Source organism: Papio anubis, chromosome 8 (genome assembly GCF_008728515.1).
Source record: "Papio anubis isolate 15944 chromosome 8, Panubis1.0, whole genome shotgun sequence".
In the NCBI taxonomy this organism is placed as follows: domain Eukaryota; kingdom Metazoa; phylum Chordata; class Mammalia; order Primates; family Cercopithecidae; genus Papio; species Papio anubis.
In genome coordinates, this window is record NC_044983.1 from 95,898,629 (window position 1) to 95,925,407 (window position 26,779).

A 26,779-nucleotide genomic window follows, 5' to 3' on the forward strand; every position below is an offset into this window, starting at 1 on the left:
TTGGCTTTTTAGGCAGAAAAGGGTGAAGAAAGCAGACACAGGGAACAAAAAGCAGATTGGTAAGCTCAGGTTACTTCAGGTTACTTTCCTTAGGAAGATTAAAGTAGAGGGGACTTCCTTATCCTGCTGGTTACAACTGGCCTGTGTGGGGATTTGCATATTATCTCTCTCTGTCTTGAGTTCTGGGAAGGTCTGATGGCTTAGTTTCAGTTTGGTGATATTGAACTTAGCATGAGTGACTCCATCTTGGTTTGGTCCACTGAGGCCTCCTGCAGGAGCTCAGCCCAAATCAGTGACCTCCTATAAATTTCATTCAATAGAAAAGGAAGGAAGGAAGGAAGGAAGAAAGGGAGGGAGGGAGGGAAGGAAGGAGGGAGGGAGGAAGGGAAGAAGGAAGGAAAGAAAGAAAGTTGCTTATAAATTGCTTATAACTAAAAAGACCAGCTGGACCCAGGAGCTCTGAGGTTGCTTTCAGGCCTCTGTCCATCTCTTAATTTTCCATCCTCAGACAGGCTCTGCCCTGCATTACAGTCTAGCAGTGTTGGCCAAAGGTGACTGGCTGGCCCAGCTTGGGCTATATGTCCTTCGCTGTGGCCAGAGAGATGTACCTCTGTGATGGCCAGGCTTGGGTCACATACTCCCTCCCCTACCAGAATCACATGAAAAGAGGGAAGAAGAGCCGCTTTCCCCCAAAGGAAAACTGAAGTGCTATTGTCAGAGGGGTTGCTGGGCAGACCAAAAAGATGACAATATCTACTCCAGTCGCTCGGGTTGTTGGTGCTTGGCAGATTTGCCCCTACGTCACTTTTCAGATGTGGATAAGACTGAGAGTGACCACAGGCTTCCGAGAGGAAAGCTGCCATCAGGCGTGTGAGGGGAGGGGGAATTCTTACTCACCAAGGTTAACACTGTGCACACTGTTCTCCGAGGAAGTGGGAATTTCCACATGGTGAGTTCCTTTCCCTGTACAATGAATTACTATCTTGATGAGAAACCCGTGGGCAGCTGGTTGAGAAAAGTATTCTCTGAATGAGAGGGAATTTACCACCTTCCTTTCAATGGTGACAGGTTTTTCTGGTGTCACCGCAGGGTGTGGATTGATTCATATACAAATATACACATCTATATAGATGCCATTCTGCTAGCCTCTGCAAAATACATGCCTGGAGACCATTTCTGCTGCCCAGGAGATGTCACCTTTGTCACCACCACTCTCTCTTCACCACTTCCACACCCTGCAAGGGCCAGGTGTGTGGGTGGGGAGCTCCCAAGCTGGAGGCCAGATTAGAGGTCTCTGTGTGGTGGGGATGGGGACGGTGGGGTGGGAATGGGGTGGTAAGCCACTGGTAGTGGTCCAAGTTCCATCCAGGATCTGTCCTAGGCCTCTCCCCGGGCTGTCACTTCCACCATTGAATTTCTAACCTGGGTCTCTAAAGTTATGAATATCTCATTCCTGCATCCTGGGGTGCTCAGACCTGTCTCTCCTGAGCCCCCAGCTGGGCTTGTGGCTGTGACCATTGTCCTTAGAGTTCCATCCTCCCAACAAAGGGACAGAAGAAACACGGGACCCATTTTTCTGGATTCTGAGTTGGAGCCAAGAAATTCGATCTGCTGCTTCCTTCCCGTTGAATTATCCCCCACGGACCCTTAGCCCCTCCAGTCTCCTCCAGAGGCCTATAGCTGTCCCAGCTCCCCATGATGGATACCTGGCTCTTTCCTACCCAGAGGAAAACGCAGGCCCTTCCCCAGCCCTGCACTGAACTCCTGTGAGTGGCTGAGGAGATGAGGAGGTGTGAAGAGTGAGTGCTGGGGAGAGAGACGACCCCTGCCACCAGGTACCAAGGACTTCTGCCAGATCACCAGAACTGACACCTGGTTCCACCAGCCAGCTGTGAAGCGTCTGTCCTGACATTAACAGCAGACCTCCTACAGGGCCTAAGGAAACGGAATTGTGGGTAAAAGAAAATTTTTATTTATTTTATTTTTATAAATTTTTGGGAAGACAGTTTTGCCATGTTGCCAAGGCTAGGCTTGATCTCCTGACCTTAAGTGATCCTCCCGCCTTGGCCTCCTGTGCTGAGATTACAGGTGTGAACCACCATGCCTGGCCAAGAAGTGCATTTGTAAAAGACATGAGGAAAGGCCTGGTGGAAAGCTAACAGTGAAAAAAATTTTCAACACTTGCTGTAGAAACTAAAGAAACTCACAATAATTTGCTCTCTATTGGATCATTTCCATCAACACACAAATAAATACCTCTTATTTTTTCCATCTTTAAAAAAATGCCTTCATTATAAGTGATTCAACAAATAAATAAATGAGAAGGGAAAAATCTTCTCTATAGAGGAATTCCAAATAGCATATGTAGATACTCTCCCCTCCAGGAAGCTGAGCTTAAATCCACTCTCTTTGAGAGTGGACTGGATTTAGTGACTCACTTCCAAAGAGTAGAGTATGGAAAGGGAAAAAGTAACTTTAGAGCCAAGAAACCCAGCACATACCTTGTTAACCAAATGATGGTTAACATCACCACTGATAAGTCATGTTAGTATCATGCACCTGCTGATACGATCTCATGAGAAGGGCACTTCCCAACTGTGGTATTCTTCAAATCTATTGAATAATAAGAAAACATGAGATAAACCCAAATTGAGGAACATTCTCCAGAATACATGACCAGTATTCTTCAAAGCCCTTAAGGTCATGATAAACAAGGGAAGACTAAGAAATGATCACAGATAGGGATGACTGAGACATGATGACAAAATGCAGAGTGGTATCCTGGAACAGAAAAAAGACATCAGTGAGAAAATTGAAAAAAATCTGATCAGAGTTTATAGTTGGGCTGTTAGTATTATACCAATGTGAATTTCTCAGTTTTGACAAATATACATAAGGGAAAGCTAGGTGAAGGGCATACGGGAACTCTCTACCCTGTACTGTCTTTTCACCTTTTCTATGAATCTAAAGCTATTCCAAAGATAAGTCTATTAAAAAACAAACAACAAAAACTTCCTCTAAAATTTAAAGACGGACAATATCAGGTATTGATAAACCTGTGGAGTAACTGGAGCTCATGCCTTGCTGGCGAGAATGTGAAATTATATAGTCATTTTGGAAAACAGTTTGGTAGTTCTTATAAAATTAAAGATACATCACTAAATGACCCAACAATTCTACTCCTTGATATCTACCCAGTAGAAAGGAAATGGATGTCCACACAAAGACTTGTATACAAATATTCATCCCATTTTTCATCATAATGGGCAAAAACTAGAAACAACTCAAATGTCCATCAACAAGTAATGGGTAATCAAATTGTGGTATATGTATACAATGAAATATAACTCAACAGGAAAACTACTCATAGTTAAGCAACATGGATATTTCTCAAATATATGCTGAGCAAAAAAAGCCAGACACAGGAGCGCATCCTATATGATTCAGTTTATACGACATTTTAGAAAATGCAAAACTAATCTCAGAGGCAGAAAGCAGGTCTGTGGCTGCCTGGAGCTGGGGATTGGGGAGGTGATGATGGGAGACATTGACAAAAGGGGCACAAGGAGCCTTTTGGGATGATGTTAGTGATATATATCTTGATGTGGTGGTTACATGGATGCACACATTTGTCAAAAATCATTAAATTGTATACTTCAAATTTATTGCATGTAAATTATGCCTTAATAAGGTTGATTTTCTGAAAAGCTTTGTTTGATCCCGCTTACCTTGCCAGCTCCCCTTTTGCAAGACTCCTGAAAGAGCTGTTGATACTCACTGTCTCCACTTCTACCCCATACATTCTTTCTGAAGCCCACCCCAGCCAGGCTTCTATTCTCATTGTGCCGTGGAAACAAACCATTCTCATCAAGGCGGCAGTGACCTCCATGTTGCTAAATCCAATGGTTAGTTCCCATTTCCCATTCACATTTTATTTGACCTGTCAGGAGCATTCCATACTGTTGACTCCTTTTTCTTCCTTTGGCTTCCAGGACACAGCAGTCTGTCGGTTTTCCGCCTACCTCTGATTACTCCTCTTCTATCTTCTGTGCTGATTCTCCTTACCTCTCCACAATTCCTTCATGTTGGCTGCCTCAGGATTCCCCTTTCTGTGCTCCCTCCTCAGATGATTTCACCAAGTCCCAGGGCTATAAATTCCACCTATATGCTGAGAATTTCCAATACGATTGAGAAATTCTATCTCTAGCCAGGCCCTTCTCCTAAATTTTGACTCATAATTCCAATGGCCTACTTGGCATTTCTCTTTGGATGTTGAATAGACATCTCTAACCCAACATGTCCCAAACCAAACTGATCTTCTCCCTTAAACCTGTCCCTGCTGTAGCCTTTCCTGGGCTGGCATCTTGCAATTTGCTCAAATTAAAAATCTAGGAGTCATCCTTGACTACCCTTTCTCATGCCCCACTAGCTTTACCTTCAAAATACATACACAATCCATTGATCCTTCGGCATCTTCACTGCTACTACATTCAAAATCACATAGCAATTCTTCATTTCTCCCAAAATTAAAGCTAGTGCCCTGGCAATGGCCTGCAAGGCCCTAAGTGATCTGCTCTCTCCTTCCTGATACTTTACCTCTGTGATTTCAGCTCCCAACACTCTCATCCTTGCCCAGTCTTCTCCAGACATTCAGGTCTTTTTGTAGTTTCTCGATCATGTCTGTTGTGCTCCTGCCCACCTGACAGCCTCTGCTCTAGCTGTTCTCTCTGTCTGGGGTACGCTCCTGACCATCTCGCTCACTTCCTTCAACCCTGTGCATTCAAACTTCTCAAATCTCACCTTCTCCCTGAGGCCAGCTCTGACCGCAGAATTTAATGTAACCTGCCCTACTCCCAGCACTTCTTATTTCCTTACCTTGTTTTATTTTTCCTTTGTTTTCACAACACTCACTACTTTACAGTACATTATTCAATCTGCTTATTTATTTTGTTTACTTTTCATTGTCTATCTACTCAAAGGCAGGCAACTGTTTTGTTCACGGCTGTATCCCAAGTCCTAGAGCAGAGCCTGGTCCGTAGTAGCTGCCTAGTAGGTACTTGTTGAATGAAGTAATAAAGTTTCACCAGCAGGAGCACACTTCCTACCTCTGGCCTGTCAGCCCAGGTCTGAGCAGACTGAGACGATAGAGAAAAGGTGGATCTGGAGGGATCCTGCCCTGTCCCAGGACTGGGAGAATTGAGAGAGGCTCTGGACTCTTCCTGCATTATCTTTGGTTGTGCCTCGTGACCTCAGACAGACCTGGGCCTCTGGTTCACTAGGTTGCAGCTGTGTGTTCAGAGCCACTGCCCACTGCTTAGCGTCATAGTTCTCGGGGACCTTCCAGGAATACTCAGACGACATATGTCTATGACTGCACTGTCCACTGTAGCAGCCACTGGCCATGTGGCTACTGAGTATTTATTTGGCCAGTCCCAACTGAGATGTGTTGAAAGGGTAAAATTTCAAAGATTTAGTACAAAAGGGAATGTAAAATATCTCATTAATAATTTTAAATATTGATTACATGTCAATACTATTTTGGGTATATTGGGTTAAATAAAATACATGATTAAAATTAAGTTCACTTCTTTCTTCTTTCTTATTTCCTATTTCTTTCTTTCTTTCTTCTTTCTTTCTCTCTCTCTTTCTTTTCTTTCTTTCTTTATTTCTTTCTTTTCTTTCTTTCTTTCTTTTCTTTCTTTCTTTCTTTCTTTTTTTCTTTCTTTCTTTCTTTCTTTCTTTTTTTTTTGATGCAGGGGTCTCCACTCTGTCACCCAGACCAGGTGTGGTGGTGGGATGGTGGCTCCTGAAACCCTCGACCTCCTGGGCAAGCAATCTCCACTTCCAACCTCCGAGTAGCTAGGACCACAGGTGTAATACCAGCTCCCACCTGACCCAAAATTTTTCAATCTATTTTAGCCAGAGATTGAGGGGGCGGGGAGGTTTCAATATGTTGCCCAGGCTGGTCTCGAATTCCTAGGCTCAAACATTTCTCCCTCCTAGGCCTCCCAAAGTGCTGGATTACAGACATGAGTCACCATGCCCAGCCGCTTGTATCTTATTACTCTTTTAATGTGACTACTAGAAAATTTAAAATGATATCAGTGGCTTGCATTATATTTCTACAGAATGGTTCTGGTGTATGAGGAAAAACAACTCACATCTAGAAATCAAATCCCAAGACCCTGAAAATCCACATTTCCTAAACCCAAACTGATGGCTCCTTTACTTCAAATAATACTGAGATACAGTGAAATTCCATTAAGATAAAAGCCACTTCAGAACATGACTAACTCAGTTAATGAGGCTTTCTTTAAAAGCTTTGGCTTTGTATCCTTATATCATCTTGTGATGCTTTGCCTGAGGAAGCCCTCACAAAACATTCAGAGTCTCCTCCATTTGTTCCTCAGACATTTATTGAACTCCTACAGTATGCCAGGAGCTGGGTGAGGAGTTGGGGATTCAATGAGCCTGGCTCCAGCCTCCCTTCCCTAAGCTTCCCTCCGAACATGGCACACGTGGTGGGTCGCCCACTGAAGCTCACACGGGCAGCCATGGAACTAGGGGCTGGGTGCCTGATCAGACCTGGGCCAGTGTCAGTACAGGCCTGGAAGAGGAGCAAAGCTTGGGCCCTGAGCTCAGCCTGTGGACAGGCTGCTGGTGGCTGGCAGGGTATTCTAGAGGAAAGACTTGCAGGTTGAAGAGGTCTGCAGTATGCCACAGGACCATGTGGAGTATTTTGAGCTGGACATTTGAAAATCAACAGCTGCAGGAAGAGGCTCTTCCTGAACTCCCCTTATCTTCCTAAATGCAAAGCCTCCCCAAAGAATTCAACTATAATAAATCCCTTTCCCAGGAATTTCACAAGAAGAGAAGATTGACTCTTATCACTGAAGATAAGTCAACACAAGGTATCACCTGGATAAGAAATTGCCTGAACAGATATTGTCACAAAACTATCCCCGCAGTCCATGGAGACAATACATACTTCCCGTGGAGTCACCTAAGAATCTATTTATTTTTCCTAAGTTGTTTGGTCACGTAGAAGTTCCCCTCTGCATCTGCCCACTCCCTATTAAGATGGCATATGAGCCCCAGATTCTAACCTCCTCAGCTTTTGTGTGTGTGTGAACTCTCATGTACATACAAATTTGAATAATAGTATGTTTTCTTTTTTTCTCTTTTTTTTGGAGGCAGGGTCTCACTGTCACCCAGGCTAAAGTGCGGTGGCATGATCAGGGCTCACTGCAGCCTTGAATTCCTGGGCTTAAGGGATCCTCCTGCCTCAGCCTCCAGAGTCACTGCGATTACAGGCATGAGCCACACCATGCCTGGCTTTTTCTTTTGCTAATCTGTCTTTTGTCACTTTAATGTACAGGCCCCTAAACACTGAATGTAAGAGCATAGAAGAAAAGTTTTCCTCCCCAGCAATGGTCAGGCACTGACACTGCACATGCTGCTCAGAGGTCTGTGTGGTTTGTAGGCAAAGGGAGGGAGGCTTTGTGTTCTGAGGACTAAACGCAAGGGACCCATTGACTCTGGGAACTGTTTTGGAGATGGATATAAGAGGCTGTGGGAGAGTTTCAGGAAAGATGAGTCTGAGAGCCTGGGGAATGCCGTGGAGCTACAACTTCCTGGAGGCCAGACCCAGGGAAGAAGGATGCCCTAACAAAGCTAGGAGTCACAGGGGAGCAGGGAAGACAGAGAGGAGCTCAGTGGCCAACAGGACGTGGCACCAGGAAGACAAGTAATGAAAGGAGGGGTGGTCTAGAGAGACTTTCTCCTGTCTTCCAAGATTCTGTTATTTTGCCATATTGTTTTTATGGGATTAAAAAAATAAAGTGGGAGAATCCAGGGAGCAACATCTCTAGAAAAGTTGCCCCCTGGATCTAAGCTTTCTGGCCCTGGTCTTTCCCAGCAGGGACGATTCCCTCCTGACTTAGGGCTGAAGATCTGGACTGGGAATTATACGCTAAGTTTCTCATGAAAAGAGCAATAACATTGACCCTCTGTTTCTGCCTCTTTCTCACCGTGCCAAGTGTAAAGAAAAAAGAAAAGAGTAAGAAAGGCAAAAAGGATTCACTAGAGATTGCAAGGCTAGAGAGCGAATAAGAAATGAAAACAACAAAACGTTATTTTAAATTTGCTTTAACAGCAACTCAGAGATGCAGGTCAACCATTTACGAGAGGGAAGTGCCCGATACTTGAGGAATGGACTCTGGGCAGGAGACAATTTAGGATGAGAACCAGGGAAAACACATCCCCTGCCAACTTGCCACTGGGTCATGGAGAGTCTCCTTGGGGAAAGGGATTGCTTGAGATCTTGCCAGAACCATGCACACGTCTATCTGCTGGCAGAAGCGGGCTGCCAGTGGCGATGGGTGGGAGTGAAGGGGCTCAGCCTTGGGGGTGGGAAGTCTTTTCTTCCACCCAAATCCATTGTCTGAGTGTGAAAGTGCTTTCCTCAGCTGCAAGCTGTATTTATGGCTTCTCGGAATTTTCCGAATGAAGTAACTTTTTTCCCCAGACCGTTTTCTTCACAACTGAAATTGGATCCACACAGTCCATGGAGACAAACAAAACAGCATGACATCACCCGCCTGGGGGTTGTCATTTCAGACACCACGGCAGCCTTTTGTTCAAGATCAAATGGATGTGATTTGCCTTGTGGAGGTGGCGTCCTGCCCAGGCGGAGGAAGGGATAGTTCCTGGAGCTCCGTCTTGAGGATCTGGGAGGCCAGGAAGACAGCAGGTGCCCGGGCTGCCTGCAGGGCAGGACTGGAGAGGAGGGGACAGGTGGTAGCAGGTCGCTCTGCCTCCTAACTGCAGAGCTTTGTGACAATGCTCCATGACACAAGTCGTGACGGAGACAGCCCCATCCATCAGGGACGCTGACGTCTGTGTCCCTTCTTTCTTGCCTTCTGAGGCTCAGGAGCCCAGGACACTGACCTGGAGGTTAGACGGCCTGGACTCAGCTTCTGTCTTGTCTTGCAAAGCGTCCAAGCCTCAGTGTCCTTCTCTGTAAATGTGGGGAAGGTTAAAAAAAAAAAAAAAAAATCCCAGTTCTGTTAAGCTGCAGAGATGTGCCAGGACCAGATACAATCATAAATATATAGAACCAGAAAGCGTGGGCTTGCTTCTCCCCTGCCCATCTCAGTTCTCAACGCTCACAGGAAGGGTCCTGCCCCTCCACAACTGTCCCTGGCTTCCGATAGGGAAGGCTGGGAAGATTGGCAGGGACTGTGTTCAATGTCCTCTTGAGCTAATAATTAAGGTATTATTTAATGGAAGCTCAAAGAAGAGCTGAAGCCATCTGGGAACCCAATTACCCAGTGCCTGCAGACCTAACCAATTACACAGGAATAGAGGTTGGCCTGTCTTTCAGCAAATAAATGCTTCCAAATGCAGCACAAGGCAGAGCTCTAGATTGTGCTTGGCCTAGAGGAAGTAATCATATAATTACATTGATTATTGAGAGCTGCTGTGCACCAACACCAGCGCTGAGCGGCTTACACATTGCAGCTGATCCCCTGGTTAGCGTTACTATTCACATGTAACAGATGATGAGCTGAGTCAGGAAGGAATATACCCATTGAACAGATGGTGCACCTGAGGCTAGGGAAGCGGGGGTAGGTAACCTGCCCAAGGCCACTCCATCATAATGTAGGCTGGGGATCCAAACCCAGGTCTGTCTGATTGCAAGACCCCTGTGTTCACCACCACACTCTTCTGCCTCGCAGTCACCAAAGAGTGAGTATCTGTGACAAGGAGTGCCTTGTTTATTTTCTTATGCATCTGGTAAATGGTGAGGTTATCACCAAGTTGTGTGTGTGTGTGTGTGTGTGTGTGTGTGTGTGTCCTGTGGGGTGCTGGCTGAGGGTAGGCATGGCATCTCATCTTTTCACATCTATTCTTGTAACTCAGAAGCACTGTGTTTCCCGTTACTACTTATTTTATCCAAATTAAATGACAAAAAACATCATATACATGTACCTATTTTAAAAGGTTGACATTGAAATAAGTTGACTGTCTGTATTTATTCCATGGCTGGGAATGTTATTTGAACAGTTGTAAACCGATAAACCAAAGTTAGGCTGTTGGCTGAGTCATTAGGATTCCGTTAAAGACAATGAAGAATTTCAGCTGGGCTTGGTGGCTCACGCCTATAATCTCAGCACTTTGGGAGGTCAATGTGGGTGGATCACTTGAGGTCAGGAGTTCGAGACCATCCTGGCCAACAATGGTGAAACCCCATCTTTACTAAAAATACAAAAATTAGCTGGGTGGGCTGGCGCATGCCTATAACCCCAGCTACTCAGGAGGCTGAGTCAGAAGAATCACTTGAACCCAGAAGGCGGAGGCTGCAGTGAGCTGAGACTACGCCTCTGCACTTCAGCCTGGGTTACAGAGTAAGACTCTATCTTAAACAAACAAAAAGACAACAAAGAATTTCAATCAGTAGGAGAAAGGGGGTAAGGAGGCTCTGCCACATAACTCTGGAATTGGAATAACTTCTTTATAGTGAGAATGAATGAGCCTGTTTATTTAACAGAAACTGCATTCTGAGCAAGGTCAGGTGTTTGGTCTGTAGAACAGCATCATCTCGAGGGTGGGGAGCTCCAGGACCCTGGTATTTATAGCATTCTCTGAGCCAGGTGCAGGGAGCAAGGCGGCTGCTTACCTTCAAGCCTCTCTTCCACCTGCAGCTCAAGGTTGGGGCAGGGCAGGCCTTGAAAAGGTGTAGAATTTGTCAAGGAGAAACAGGATAGAGCTCTCTCCACTGGGGACTGGGACTGGCACTTCCCAGAATGAGAATTCCAGAATGATGACCAGACAATAGCTGAAGGTGTTCATTGAGGATGTAGTGCATTCCTGTTTCTTGTGACCAACACATACTTTTTGAAGATTATAAGAAGTTGAGTGGATTTCTGAGCTCAGCCATTAGAACTCTTTTGTAATTAGGCAAGATGATGTCACCACAGTTCTAGGGTCTTATAGTGTCAAAAATCGTGAGAGAACAGTTTCATGCTTCCTAAACAGAAAAAAAAATCTCAACCAGAAAGAAAATATAAGCTTCCATAATTCTCACTGACTCTTAGCTCTGACAGCAGTTCTATTAGAGGAATACCTTTTGAATTTTGCAATGGTGACTACCAATATTTGGATTTTTGCTCATGGAACTCAATCAAAATCATCCTCTTGAGTGTCACAGGATGTGCATTGGGCATTGGAAAATTTCATGATTGGTTAAAAAGTATACACTTCCCTGTTCAATGTAAACCTGAGATTGGCCAGTTCGGGGGTTAGAAGCCCGGGCATTTTCCTTCTCCCATCACTAGAAAGGTCTCTGGGCTCTATTGAGGCTTTCTTGAGAAGAGACTGCTAGAGTTCCCGAGAGGATGCCTGGAAGGTTCCATGGGCTCTTATAAGGCCATTGCTATGAAAAACCACGAACAGGATTTGTAACTGATAATGTAGTTATTAATACTTCTTTAGCATATCAGAAATTTTGAGATAGTATGTAGATGAGTTGACCATAAGAAGCTGGAGTTTGGTCAATAAAACACACATAACAGACATCGAGTCCCTACAGAGTACCAGGTCCTTTCAGATGTGGGTCTTCCTTCAAAGAAGCACCATGGATGGCATAATAGCTGAGCACAAAATCACTGGAGTGAGTTAGGCAGAATCTGGTTTCAAAACTGACTCTACCCCCTGACTTTAGGATACATACTTAACTTCTGAAGCCTCACTTTCTTTATGGGGATAATAACAGTATAAATGCTGGTAGGGCCTAGTACACATGCAGCACTTAAATAACATAATTATTATTTTTATTAATCATGATAGGTCTGTGAGGTTGCTATTATTTGTTTTAAACATGAAAACAGATTCAGAAAATGTATTTGACCAAGGTCAGTTCATATTAAGTCAGGATTTGTTGGCTCCAAGTCTACGTGTTTTCTTGTATAACCACAGCCTCCACTGTCTGATCCAAAATTGGAACTTACCTAAAATAACAAATAAATGTGGATTGTTCAATAAGGTGAAATATAGAACTGTTAGCTGGTTAAATATGCCTACCTTTACCCTAAATCAGGGGATCTACAAAGAGAATTACCCAAACTAAAGTTCTAGTGTAAGAATGCAAAAGCACTTTTGGGGTTAGGGTAACATTTAAGGATCTCTAAATTTTCTTTTCTCCTAAACTTGAATCACAATCTAAAAGAACAGACTGTGCTGGTGGAATTGTACTAACTAGGACTATCCAAAGTAAGTTACAGATTTTTGCCAGCTTTCTGTGCCAGTGACCTAGAAACTACTTCAAAATCTATTTTTATTTCTTATGGGCTGAAATTTCGGTGAAACGGTCCAGACAACTGTGACCCGGAGTCTTCAAATTTAGAAATTAATCCCCAAAGAAAAGGAGCAACTTTTATTGTGGCAGAGAATAATCTTCTCATAGCCCAATCATAGGGAGAAATAACTAACTCTTCAATGCCACATTTCCTACTTGCAATTTATGATATAAAGATGCAAGAGAATTAGGCTAGCAATTATTCTTGAACCTCCAAAAAGTAATTTGGCCTAGGGACACATAAAAACACAAAAGCATTCTGTAAAGCTGATGTTGCATACCATAAAATTGTAAATGTACATAAAGGGATACTGTGAAAAAGAAGAAAACCATTGAAATTTGCCAAGATGTATCTATCCATAAAATAATATACGCAAACATTAATTTGTAATGATTCCAGCAAATATTTATCTATTTTTTTAATTTAGAAGATTTACTATTGTGCATTTTAAGTAGAAATTTCCCTAGGTCAGAGCTTATGTTTAAATTGATTCTTAAACTAATTCAGACATGAAAAAATAATCCAAATTAAAAACAACAAAACAATAATAAATCTCTATGGAAAAAAGGGAGAAGAATCTATTCAACATCCTGAAAAAAGTGATTCCTAAGCAGAAACAATGATACTTTTATCCTAAGTGTTCTTCCTCTTCCTCTTCCTTTTTTTTTTTTTTTTTTTTTTTTGAGACAGAGTCTCACTCTGTTGCCCAGGCTGGAGTGCAGTGCTGCAATCTCAGCTCACTGCAAGTTCCACCTCTGGGGCTCAAGTGATTCCTGGGGCTCACTGAAGTGATTCTCGTGTCTCAACCTCCTGAGTAGCTGGGACTACAGACGCGTGCCACGACACCCGGCTAATTTTTGTATTTTTAGTAGAGATGGGGTTTCACCATTGGCCAGGCTGGTCTTGAACTCCTGACCTCAAGTGATCCAACCACCTTGGCCTCCCAAAGTACTGGGATTACAGGCGTAAGCCACCATGCCAAGCCCTATTCCCCCATCTTCACACATATTTCATTGCCTTTTCAGAGATGCTTCTAAAGATGTGGCAAAGGATACAGAGGAAAACATTGAAGAGCTTAATTAATACCTTGAAGACATCTCTGGCAGACTGGAGAAACAGGCAGTAAATTTTTTCTTTAATGCCATCAAAAAAGGCATTTTATAATCCCAGGGCTTAAGTTGACAAACGTTCCTGCAGCCATTGATCTTCTAACATGAATCAAAAGTATGCAGCAGACAATGAGCTTGAATAAATAATTGCTTTCCTATTAAGAAAAGTTTCGTGACTAGCCAGTGCAAAATGTGGTAACATCATGTCTGCTCTTGAAACCCTGGGGCCTGTTGCTCAGCTTGCTCACAGTATTTCCATGGTTCAAGGTGCTTTACAGAGAAAGTGCATTAATTGAAAAGGATTTTTTTTTTTTTTTTTGAGAAGTGGCAGAGTTTCTCAAAAGAAAATTTTTCATCAAGAGAAGGTAAGTTTAGAGTGAGTCTCCTGTTAACACAAAAATAGAAACTAGGTTACAGAAATCCACATCCTCAGCTATGACTATCAGTTTGATGAAAAGATCAAGATCAGTCCATATTTGGCCTATGAAAGTACACAGAACCCACCAGACTATTATAATTTTAATATTTAGAATGGCACACTGAGGTGGGGGGCCGGTGATGGCAGCATGTGAGGGAGGGGTAGTATGGAAGAGGGAAGAGCAACAGACTGTGTCTGGATTCAAATAATGGTTCTGCTCCTTTCCTAAGAATGGGACCATTGTGATTCAGTTCCCCTTGGTCTCCCCATCCCTCTCTACTCCAGATGACTTCTAATGCCCCAGCTCTAAAATTCTATGATTCCAGTAACTTGTTAATGTTCATTTTTCAGGCTTCATTCAAATGATTCATCAGAATGCTAGAATAGAACTCAGATCATTTGATTTCCATAGTTTAGAATAAGATCTGTTTATTCAGCTGAACATAAATACTTTTTTGGAACACAGAAAGACACAAATAAGGTAAACTGACATTTCCAGGTACGCTAGAAACCATAACTACATTTTGATTATGAGGCAACAAAGTATTGTTTCAAATTGCAAAAGGTCAATACATTTGCTGCTGTTATGTTCCAGAAATCAAAAAGTAATTTTATGGTAGTCATATCAACTCATACTAATAGCTGTCTAACTATCCACCACCCCCCATCATAATCTAAAAATAACTTAAGTAGGCTAAAGTGAACATTTAGAATGAGAAAATGAAACTAAAGATGAGGATTTAAAATACATAGGAATGAGGTTCTAGTAAATCATCATAATGACGTATATTACAGTTGCTTGTGGTGAAACCCAAATTTAGCATTAAGCTTTTCGGCATCCAGTGTGAAAGACAAATTCTACCTGATCCATTACGCAACTCCTAGAGAACATAAAATGAAAGTAAGGTAACTGCTCAGCAGAAATGCAGTTGTGTGCAGTAAGAAACAAAAGTTCCCTGTCAGGGGTCTTCATAAAGAATGGTGCCAACAGTATCCTCAGTAGCTTTCCTTTATAGATCCAATGGTCCAATCCACAGGGTAGAATGCAATTTTCACTTTAAGACAATCGCATCACAACTAAGTAGACAGGCATAACAGCATGATGGTGACAAGAGACCCCAGTTCCATATTGCTGAGTTCAAATCCCAGCTCTGCCGCTTACTGGTCATGTTGCCTTGGGCATGCTATTCAAACCTGCCTCATGTGCCTTAGTTTCTCTAATGGTGAGGTGTGGATAAGAACAGCATTTGTGGAGATTGAGTTAGTAAGTATAGCATTACCACTTATTAATGAAAAGTTCAGTAAAAGCATTTGGGCTGGGCACTACCATTAGCACAGTTCAAGTACCCAGCTCTCCACTGACCTGACTTGAACTCAAGGCAGTTTCTACAACAGTGTGGTCCCAGAGAACTTTCTGTAAAAATGGAATCTTCTTTACCTGTGCTGCCCAAAAGTACTAGAAATGTGGCTAATATAATGAAGAAAGGAATTTCTAATGTAATTTAAACAGCCACAGGTGCAAGCGGCTACTGCATTGGACAGCATATAGGAAATTTTCAACATTGCCAAGTTTGATTGGACAGTGTTGCTCTAAAACATCCTCCAAGCAATACTCTCTAAATACTGTTATCAGCTAAGCTTTTAAGGAGTGTTAGGTAATGAGGAACTCCAGATTGTAGTCCTTGACATCTAAGGAGTGTGGCCAAATCTCTGTCCCCAGGTGAATGCAGACACCTATGCCTCTGGCTGTGGAGCAGTCTGGTTGTGCTGTGAAAAGTCAAGATTGGGCAACAGAACAGAATGCCAGCCTATGTGTGCTTCGAGGGGAGCCAAGGCCAAGATCCCCCCCTAGAAAATAGTTTTGAATCTACTTGGAGCACAAAGGAATGAACCTCATCCCAAAGTTCTACTTTAGCACAGCTGGAATTGCTTCGTCCTGAACAATTTTAAAGGTGGTTTAATCAGACACTGGCCTCATTTTCCCAAAATGTTCTATTAACTTTGGGAAAAGCTACTTCCTGGTGTTCACTCCAAGATATACTATTTGGAAAAGTTACATCAAGATGACTAAATAAGGCTGAACGCAGTGGCTCACGTCTGTAATCCCAGCACTTTGGGAGGCCAAGGTGGGCAGATCACTTGAGGTCAGAAGTTCAAGACCAGACTGGCCAACATGACGAAAACCCCATCTCTACTAAAAATACAAAAAGTAGCCAGGCGTGGTGATGCACACCTGTAATCCCAGCTACTAGGCAGGCTGAGGCAGGAGAATAGCTTGAACCCAGAAGGCGGAGGTTGTAGTGAGCCTAGGTCATACCACTGCACTCCAGCCTGGGTAAAAGAGTGAGACTCTGTCTTAAAAAAGATTAAATAAGTTAAGCTATACGATGGGTCTCAGATAAGTAGGAGTTAACAATTGTCAAAATCAATAAAATGATTTCACATAAATTATGTAATAGAAACACAAAATAAAGGGAAAGAAATTTATAATAAAATGTATATTTCAATATGTAAATGCTCAGGCCCAACTACATTAGAAGAAACAACAAAATCATTAATATCTGTAGTAGAATTATGTTGATGACTTAAGTATAAGTAGCACTGCTGTCAATAACAAGATTTTTAAAAAGCGGTGCAATTCTTGATAAAGTTTTGAACAAAATGAAGTCGAATCTTCCCTTAATTATCTTGTGGCTGTATTCTTGGAAAATTTATGATACATTAACACTATACCAAATAATATCTTGTTTTAAAATGTGAAATGGCTGGGTTTTAGGTTCAGATATCTAAAATTGTTTTCTAAACACATGAATGTCCAGCAGAACATTCAAGAATCACGTGGGATGTAGAACAATCCTTTGTTAGGCTGAACTGTCCCATGTACTGTGGGATGTAAAACAACTATGGTCCCTGCCCACTGATTGCCAGGAGTGGCCCCAATCACTTCTAAAACCATTAGTCCAAGCCTAACATATGAATTCTACCAACCCCACCCCTGCCAATGACTGGTTCATCAATCCAGGCCTAAGTCAACCTGTGGAGGGTATTGGTTGGTGTGAGAATGGGGTATGTGATATAATGTCAGCCAATGAAACAGCTTAAGTTTGCATCAAAGTCCCCTAAGAGGGAGTCACAGGAAAGACGGTCTCTTCTCTACGTGGTTGTAAATGGATGTGATGTCTAAAAATTCTGTACTCATCACAGAACCAGTCGGAGGAAGCAGTCAACAAAGAGGGCAAGGCAAGAGCACAAGGGAACTGGGCTAAAGATTCTGGATGATGTCACCCTTGGGGTCTACCCTACCTTTTTATGTAAATGGGCTTTATGTGACTGGACTTCCAGTTACATATACAAATACATTTCCTATGGGGTAAGCTGTTTTGAATTTGGATTTTGGTTCTTGCAGCTGAAAGCACTTTGATACATGCATAAACAATTTCACAAGTCAAAGACTGAGGCCTGGTTTTGAAATAAAAACATCGAAACCAAAACAGCAGCAGTGGCAGGTGAACATTGTTCCTGGGCTTCTATACCAAGCGGTAAACTTATGGCAGGTGCCGCTGATCAGAAGCCTGTATGCTCCACAGGTGTGGGGTCTCCACACTGCCAGCCTGTATAGTTAGTTCATCAAGCTACAGACGCGCTGTGGAAGGAGGACCAAACACAGTTCACACCTGCAGCTTGTTGCGGGGGATGCATAAAAGGCAAAGAGCTATTAAACCTGAAAAGAAAAAATATAGCTACAGGTATTGAAGTAATGTTATTAGTATTTGTGTACAAAGAGCTCTACAGGATGCTCTGTGGACAGATGAGGTTATAAAAACAGACCAAGTCCCTGCTCTCATGAAGCTTACAATTAAACAAGTTAGAAAGAAAATCATGTTTACAGAGAAACGGATGAAGGAATGCAAAATACAAGTAATAAACCTGGGTGTGGTAAGTGGTGGGGAAGGGAGGGGTTGGGAAGGAGGCAGTCAGGTACGGTTAACTGTGGAAGACTTTCTGACAAGCCAGGGTTGGACTTTGAGTATTAAAGTTTCTATCGTTGGGAAGATGTGTAAAAAAGGAAAAAAAGTAAGTATATAGGACCACGAGTGGAAAATTTAGTAATGTCCTGCTGAAATGGTATCAGGCGAGGTTCTGAATAAACATGGTTCCATTTCCAGATTCATGAAAGACAGTGGGACAGGAGGAAAGAGCAAGCATAATTGGGGCTGGAGCCTTAATCTGGAATCCCTCTTCTACCAAGACCTACCTGTTTGACCTTGGACAAGTTACTTAGCCTTCCCTGTGTCCATTTTCTCATCTTATAAACTGGGGACATGTAGTGCTCAAGGGAGCGTAGGGTAAAATGAGGTGAGGCATGCTAAAAACTTGCATAATTGGGAGGGGCTTAATTGTGGTAGTTATTATCATCACCCTTAAATCTACAAGCAATTCACTCAAACTAGTTTGAGTATTTATAAGGCAAACATAAATGAAACTCAATATACCTATTACATTAGGTTTGAAAAAAAGCTGTGTTTTAAAAAGCAGCTAATTGCAATCCGTTACAAAATCCCCAAATTACAAGAAAAACTATAATACACTTAAAAAAAAAAAAAAAAAAAGACAAATCATAATTAAGGGATATATAAATACATTTATTGGTAGTATTCCTGAATGATGAATGCAGAGAACAGAATACAAAATCAGCACATACAAGGAACTATTAATCTTCAAAAATGCTATATACTTACATTTTGACCAATTTTGCATATTTGTTTAGATTTACAAACAAATGTAAAGCAAAGTTTTCTTCTGAATATACTTCAAATTTGAATTGTAGTGTTCTCCATTCTAAAGCCAGCTGTTTTTTGCTGTATTTACACCAACTATGATTTACTTTGTTTGTATCTAACCTAAAAGCAAGACTCTGCAAGCTGATCCTGAAGCAGCCAGTTACTCAGGAATTTTACAACAGCTATTAGAGAGAGGATAAAGCCACATGAAAGAGCGAGCCTCAATACTAGATATACAGATACAAGAGAAAACACCAAGAAGCAAAAAGAATCACAGAAATACCAATTCTATTCTAAAGCGTAATTTCTAATTCTAGCAGCAATTCAATTAGCAATAGCTTAGGTGCCTGTATTCCAAAAAACAAAACCATTAGTTCTTTCACTACAATTTCCTGACTTTACCCAATGAATAATTACCAAGCCTTCATATTTTTTTTTAATAACTCAAGAACATAATTCATACATTACAGGATCATTAACAAAAGAGGCCTTCAAACATATTGCTGAAAGCTGCAATATAGTTTGAGGGCCAGATTTCAATTTACATAATATTACCATTCATAAAGAGTTTATGACACCCAGTACAATACTGTTCAGCACGTTAACTCAGAAATGCTCCATCCATTCTTGCCATCAGAGAATTACAGATATGGATGGGATTGTTAAAAGTCTAACAGGGCCTCTAAATAGAACTGCACATGAAATAATTATGAACTATGATAAAACTGTGACAACACAGCTAGCTTATAGAACTGAATTTTTCACTATAATAGCACTACAGATTTATGACAGTTAAATATCAGAATTATTTTTCCCTGCTAACTCTTCAATAGAAAAAGGATTTTCTGACTGTAATTCTGATGAATGGTTATCTCTGATGAATAGGGTACTAGGGAAAATCGGAAAGTGAACAAAATGAACTCGTTTATTTTTCACAGATATTAACGAGCAAAGCAGTTTACAAAAAATCAAAAATTAACCTAAAAACAAATAAATATAAGATCAAATCAATCACCTTTGAACAAAATATAGCTCACTTTCAAAAGTTTTGTTTGGTTTGTGACTAGACTTAAAAATACTAAAATAAGCCGAATAGATTCTAACAATACTAATTTGCTGCACAAGATTTGAAAAAAGTACTTCAAGTTTTAAATTATCTCTTGTCCCTAGAGACAGTAAATAAAAAGTGGCTCTTGCAAAAATAAATGAAAACAAAACCACCAACAAAAACTAATCATATAAGACATTGTTTTTCTTTTTGAATACTTCAATTGGTCCTATATTAGGATAAGGTTTTGATAGCAAGGACTTCCTAGCCTCTTCCTTTATCTTCCATTCTCTAGTCATTTGTGTTTTTACCAAACAAGGCTATGTGCAGGTTTTCCTACAAAGTCAGGTTGAGTCAGAGGTAGCGTTAGGATGCAATATACTTGATCATAATATGTAGTTAGTTCAAATGAACACATCGTTATCTAAAAGGATTACAATAATTAAAAATGCAAAAAGAAACATGTACCGCCCTCACTGCTTTGCACTAAGAAAAATTCTGAGAAACTGAGAACAAACATTGGAAGCCAGGAAATAGGCAATTCATTGCCTCATCTTCCATGAGCTCCTTTAATGCACCAGTTCAGGCTGGTTTTCCACAAAGGGCAGCACCCCGCTCACATAATAGGCAATGCCAAGAGACAGCAAAGCAATGACGAAGACCAAAAGCAACACTCTCCAGAAGCCCAGATCCTCCACAAACTCCTGCCACGTGGTTCGGAAGCTGGAAAGGACCCCTTCACCTTGCTGCAGGTTGGGATTGAGGAGTGAATGGCTTTCCATAGCACTGTGGAAGAAGAAAGAGCAAAAAGGGCATTAAAAAACACAGCAATTCCAAAAACATAAAACTATAGGACTATTATTTAGAAAAGACCAAATACACACACACACACACATATATACACTCTTACATGCTTATGTATCTGAACAATATATCCTAAACTGTAAATTGCTAAATGGTAATGAGTATGTTTCTCTTGGTTTAGAATTTAGTAAAGTCAAGTTAAAAATTCTGTTAAAAAGGTCCTGGTTGGGCATGGCGGCTCATGCCTGTAATCCTGGCACTTTTGGAGGCCAAGGAGGGAGGATCACTTGAGCCCAGGAGTTCGGGACCAGCCTGGGTAACATAGCGAGACCCCATCTCTATTTTTTTTAAGGTGTCCTGAGCAGAAGTCTTGAAATAGGTTAAATGAGTTGTTTCCATCAAGATATTAAACCACAATACATTATTGTTATGTTAAATTTAGAAGATTCAAAGGGTAGACTCATAATTTAAGAATGTATTAATATGAATAATCAGACACGCAGGTGATGACACCTGAAGAGGACAGTCATCTACAAGTCAAGCAGGGAGGCCTTAGAAGAAACCAACTTTGTGACACCTTGATCTCAGACTTCTAGGCCCTAGAACTGAGAAAACAAATATCTGTTTGAGGGGGCAGTGGTGGGAAAGATGAGTAAATCTAAAAAGTCACTTATATAGTGTGTGTGAATCTTAAAGTTTAAAGGGAATTTTTATTAATTTAGTTCAATAATCTGACCAATGAAGGAATTCCTTCTTTAAGTGTAATTCTCTAATAATGGAAGCTTACTCTTCAGCCTGTTGTCCATGTGGACTCGTCTAGTTATCAGAATTTTTTTTTTTTTTTTTTTTTTTGGAGACAGAATCTCACTCTGCCACCCAGGCTGGAATGCAGTGATGTGATCTCGGCTCACTGCAACCTCCACCTCCCCGGCTCAAGCAATCCTCCTGCCTCAGCCCCCCAAGTAGCTGGGACTACAGGTGCACACCACCATGGCTGGCTAATTTTTGTATTTTCAGTAGAGACAGGGTTTCGTCATGTTGACCAGGTTGGTCTTGAACTCCTGAGCTTAGGTGATCCACCTGCCTTGACCTCCCAAAGTGCTAGGATTACAGGAATGAGCCACCACAGCTGGCCTAGTCATTAGGAATTCTTAATAGTTTCTTCCTACTGGTTTTAGTTCTATCTTGTACAATAAGACAGAATATGTTCATTTCTCTTCTGCATAAAGGCTAGTCTAATTGAAAATAAGGTAGTGCAAATACCATAAAAACACTGATTCTGGTTTTCAGAACTTTATCAATGAGAAATATGACTACCACAAAGAGAAACTGCATCTGACTCTGGTACTTGGAAGCACTAAGGGAAGAGCACCCATGGTTATGTCACAACATACAGGCCCAATAAGAGGGTATCATTTAGATTAAAGCCACAATGACCATGATCATAGGAACCAACTATCTACTGGTTATCAAAGTTCATTACTATCCTTCCTAACTCCCATAAAACAATCTCTTAAAGAGTCTCATTCACTATGAACTATGAGTAAACATGCACAACTGGCATTTTTTTAACCTACAACTTTATTTTACTTCTTGATACCATCAAACAAAAGTCCTTCAGCCTTTACCATCATTAGAGGTCTTCTCTGATCATGGGAAACTGACTTCCTAATGGGCCAGTCTACTTAACACCCAAACTTTTTTTTAAATAATTAAAACATGTTTATTCTCTGAATAAGAGATGATGTTTTCAGTGGGAATCTACAGCAATACAGTAATTTCGGACAACTTGAGAGCAAGTTTAAAAATAAGATTAGAATTTTGAGAAGGCCTAAAAGAGTAAAACCACAAATGGATAACAAAGTTCTGGAGAGGCTTAGTTTGGCCTATGTAAAATTTACTGATTATGAGTTGACATGCCCTTATACTCAAACATGTTAGGTATAAAATGAAAATTCAATGAGCATTCTCTCATTGCTCTTCAGAGCTCATGAAGCGCTGCCAATCAGGATCTTCTATAAAGACTTTATCCAATGAAATGCTTTCTACTGTCCAGGGAATATCTGATTCTAACATAATGGGGTGTGTGTGTAATCCTTTTTTAAAAACGTGGTATCTACACTGTCTTTGGGGGTTGTGTTTGTGTGTACCTTTTTTAAAAAATGTGACAGCTAAACTGTTTTTGTTATCCCACACCTACAAAGTAAAAAGGAATTAAACTTAAGAGTTTATATGGAGGAGTGGGGAAATATCTTTCATTAACTTGATTTATAGTCCCTTCTAAGGCCTGTAGAAGTTGTGCTGTCTCGGGGGACTCCTAAGAGAAATGAAAAATATTATAGTAAACACATTTAAAACCCTGCTTTATCTTCTGCTCTAGAAAAAGCTGTTACACAATTATGCCATAATGCCGTGTGCTAGCCAATCTCTTTAAACCTTTTCCTCTACTTTTTATTGAGATATAATTCACATCCCATAATATTTACCTTTTGAAACTGTACAATTCAGTGGCTTTTCATATATTCCCAAAATTATACAACCATCTCTTCTAATTCCAGCACACTTTCAGCACCTCTATCAGAAACTCTGTACTATTAGCAGTCACTCCTCCATTGCCGCTTCTCCCAGCTCCTAGTCTACTTTCTGTCTCTATGGATTTGCTTATTCTGGATATTTCACATAAACAGAATCATATAATATGTGGCCTTTTGTGCCTGGCTTCTCCCATGTAGCATGTTTTCAAAATTTATCCATGCTGTAGCATGTATCAGTACAAAATAATCATATTAATAATATTCCACTGGATGAACAGATGATGTGTATTCCTTCGTCAGCTGATGGATGTTTGGGTGGTGTCCACGTTTTGGCTATTATGAATAATGATGCTATGAACATTCATATATAAGCTTTTGTGTGGACATATGTTTCAGTTTTCTTTGGTATATTCCTAGAAGTGGCACTGCTGGTCAGACGGTAACTCTATGTGTAGCTTTTTGAAGGACAAAGAAGCCGTTCTACTTTCCATTCCCATCAGCAGTGTATGAGGGTTCCAATTTCTCCACATCCTTCAGAGCACTTGTTATTATCTTTTTTTTTTTTTTTTTTTTTTTTTTTTTTTGAGACGGAGTCTCGCTCTGTCGCCCAGGCTGGAGTGCAGTGGCGCGATCTCGGCTCACTGCAAGCTCCGCCTCCCGGGTTCACGCCATTCTCCTGCCTCAGCCTCCTGAGTAGCTGGGACTACAGGCGCCCGCCACCGCGCCCGGCTAATTTTTTTTTTTTGTATTTTTAGTAGAGACGGGGTTTCACCGTGGTCTCGATCTCCTGACCTTGTGATCCGCCCACCTCGGCCTCCCAAAGTGCTGGGATTACAGGCGTGAGCCACCGCGCCCGACCTTGTTATTATCTTTTTAATTGCAGCTATCCTAGTGGGTGTGAAGTGGCATTTCACTGTAGTCCTCATCTGCATTTTCCTAACGACATTACCTTTCAACTTCCTGATTTAAACTTCAACCACTGAATTTCTACCATGAAACTGAGGGGTAGAAGTAAGATAGGAAAACTAGGCAATAAAAGTGTTAATAACTCAATTTTTGAGAAACGAGCTTTACACAGTGTTACAATTAATACAAACTCTCATGCTGCAGTGAAATGGCAGGTATGTGAAGGAAGCAGGAGTACTTCAACTGCTCATCCAATGGAATTTTTTTTTGTACTAATCACTTCTTAGTAAGTAATCACAACTGAGGCAAACTAAGGCCAAAAGTATATTTCTGCTAAAGAGGTGCCAAGAAACTGGCTATTAACAAAATAAAGGCCCTAAAAATATTCCAAACAAAAACACATTCTTGGCTGTTTTTCATGGTAAAGAAGCTTAAAGTACTTAATGTTATTTTATAAAAAGATAAAAATAAATTTCAAGTTATTTTGGAGGAACAAATCTGTAACAAATAATAGTTAACTCAATGTTGTTAAAGTGCTTATGCCATTCTGTCAATCCAAAGTACACAGGAGAGAAAAAAAAGGGCTTGTAAATACATCTCTGACTTCTTGTTTATCTGTCAGCTTTCAGTGATCACTCATGAGGAGTATGCACTGTTCCAGAAGTAAAGCTCCTGGATTTCCTCAGGACTGTACTAAGTGCTTGAAAGTATCTAAACAAAACAGACCTAAGCTTCAGAGCGGAATTAATGGTCCCCAAAGAGCACATCAACTGGCACAGAGAGGAGGAAAGCAAAAACAGGTACAAAGGAATCAAATGAACGGTGAGCTATGAAAAACAGAGAGGATTTCATCTAGAACTCACAGAAACAAGGATCCCAATGGTCTAAGTGGACTATGTGATTCTAAATCCAAGTCCTAGTCCATCAGCTACTAGGTAAACAGCTGATGTGGGCCCTTGTTTATTCTACTTACAACCTACCGAGAATGTTGGGAAGAGACTATGGAAGCTCAGCATCCTTTTTCCTTCACGTGTATAAACTGCATGGTGGTCAATCAGACTATATGCTACTGGAACTAAGTCTGGCCTATTAACTTTACGTATTGAGCCCAGTGATGTCAGGAGAAAAGATGGTTTGCCACCTTTTTGGAGCTTCCTGAACTGTGTTCTCCATTGCTTCTAGATGAGACATGATGAGCTATTCAAGACCCAGTCAGTCACCACATCTTAGCTTCAATTACTTACAGGAGTCCAAATTTCATTAGCTTCAACTCATATGATCATCACTTTCACTTTCACATTACTGAACTGTGCATGTGTTAAATACTATCGTGCTTTCCCTCTCCTGTTTTCTTGTTTCTCAGCAGTCCACTTCCCTATCCGTGAAACTACCTTTTGGTCTTTTCTAAAATTGCCCACGTTCTTGGCTTTACTTATACTTCTCTTTTTTTTTGAAATTCCATTCTTTTTGTGACCTGTACTTAAACCAAAGCTCCAGTTTCCTTCCCTTAGATTCAGTTGTTACTATTTCTTCTTTGTACTGTCAATACAGCAGGTGGCTAACAGAACATTATGTGCACATGACATGTAGTACTTTCTGTTAATAGCTTCTCAATTGTAATCTGCAGCCATAAGGTCCTATATAAAGTTCAAGTTGCACTTAAAAGCAAGTGAATATTAAAGTTCACAAAGTTACCACAAATCCAGGTACTTAAAGTGACTTTCCCCTTAAAATCATATTATCTTGCTGGGCGTGGCTGCATGTGCCTACAGTCCCAGCTAGTCAGGAGGCTAAGGCAGGAGGAATGCCCAGAAGTTCAAGTCCAGCATGAATAATACAGTGAGAGAAAAAAAAAATTTCCGGTACCTTTCACTCTCAGCTGTCTGCATGGTCTCCAGTTTCGAGTGGGCTCCTCTGTTAAATCCTTTTACCTCCTGTTCTTCCAAAGATTCCAGCAATCGGATGACATCTTTATTTACTCCTCTGCGCTTTGCCAGAACTAAAGGGGTGGCACCTTGATGATTGCTAAAAAAAGTTCATAAAAATAAAGAAGCCATCATAGCAGTTACACTACATTGTCAGTTCCATTTTTAGTACCCATTTGTATAGATCTCAGTGAAGAAAGAATGGGCCCAATTAGGACCTACCCTAGGGCCGTGGGGAACCAAAGGAGTATTTGGCTCACTGCAACTTTTCTACCATAAGCCTTGACCAGCAGGCTGCAATCAGACCTTGCCTGATGGGATTTCTGCACAGTTCATCACAGAGGCCATTATCCTCTTACCCAAACACGTCCCCCACCTCCAGCCCCATCCTCACACTGAATGTCTCCTCAACAGCAGATTGTGGTGGACGTTATAGCCGTGTGCCTCCATTTTTTTTCTGAATTGTACTACAGAAAGTGTTTATGAAGAATAAACAAATCACCGGGGGGGGGGGGGGGGAAAGATGGGTCCAATTAACTCAAAAGTAAAACCCAGAGCTGAGCCAAACATCCAGTGGAGCTGAATTTTGAATTAACCCTTGTTTTTCTTTCTTTCTTTTTTTTTTTTAGTTCCAGGGAAAAGGAAAAAGAGAACATATAGTCAAAAAAAAAAAGTGGATAAATCTAGTTCTAAACTCATTCTTATTTGATATTTATATTTTATGAGACGAGTACTTTTTTTTAACGTCTAAGAAAAAAATGTCAAATAAGCTGCCGTGGTTCACGCAGCTATTTTAAGGAGAGAACCACATTAAATCCTGCAGTCAATTCCTACCCCATTGTGTCCTGCAGAAACAGAAGCATTTACTGTCTTATTCAGATTTAGGGGCGTTATG

The 26,779-nt window shown here is 41.2% G+C and overlaps 1 protein-coding gene and 1 long non-coding RNA gene across 4 annotated transcripts in view; one reads left to right on the forward strand and one right to left on the reverse strand.

The window, feature by feature from the left end:
* Positions 1-1,330: 1,330 nt before the first annotated feature.
* Positions 1,331-26,532, forward strand: LOC116276389. The gene is made up of 2 exons (XR_004185889.1): positions 1,331-3,905; positions 24,582-26,532. It is a non-coding gene; the product is annotated as an uncharacterized LOC116276389 (long non-coding RNA).
* Positions 18,509-26,779, reverse strand: part of ANKRD46 (ankyrin repeat domain 46) — a 42,981-nt gene continuing 34,710 nt past the window's right edge. For all 3 annotated transcript variants that reach the window (XM_003903029.4, XM_021942541.1, XM_021942540.2), the window contains exons 4-5: positions 25,826-25,984; positions 18,509-20,501 (exon numbers count right to left, since the gene is read on the reverse strand). In XM_003903029.4, coding sequence (XP_003903078.1) covers positions 20,285-20,501; positions 25,826-25,984 — 376 coding nt within the window. In that variant the 3' untranslated portion in view covers positions 18,509-20,284. The remainder of the gene's footprint in view (positions 20,502-25,825; positions 25,985-26,779) is intronic.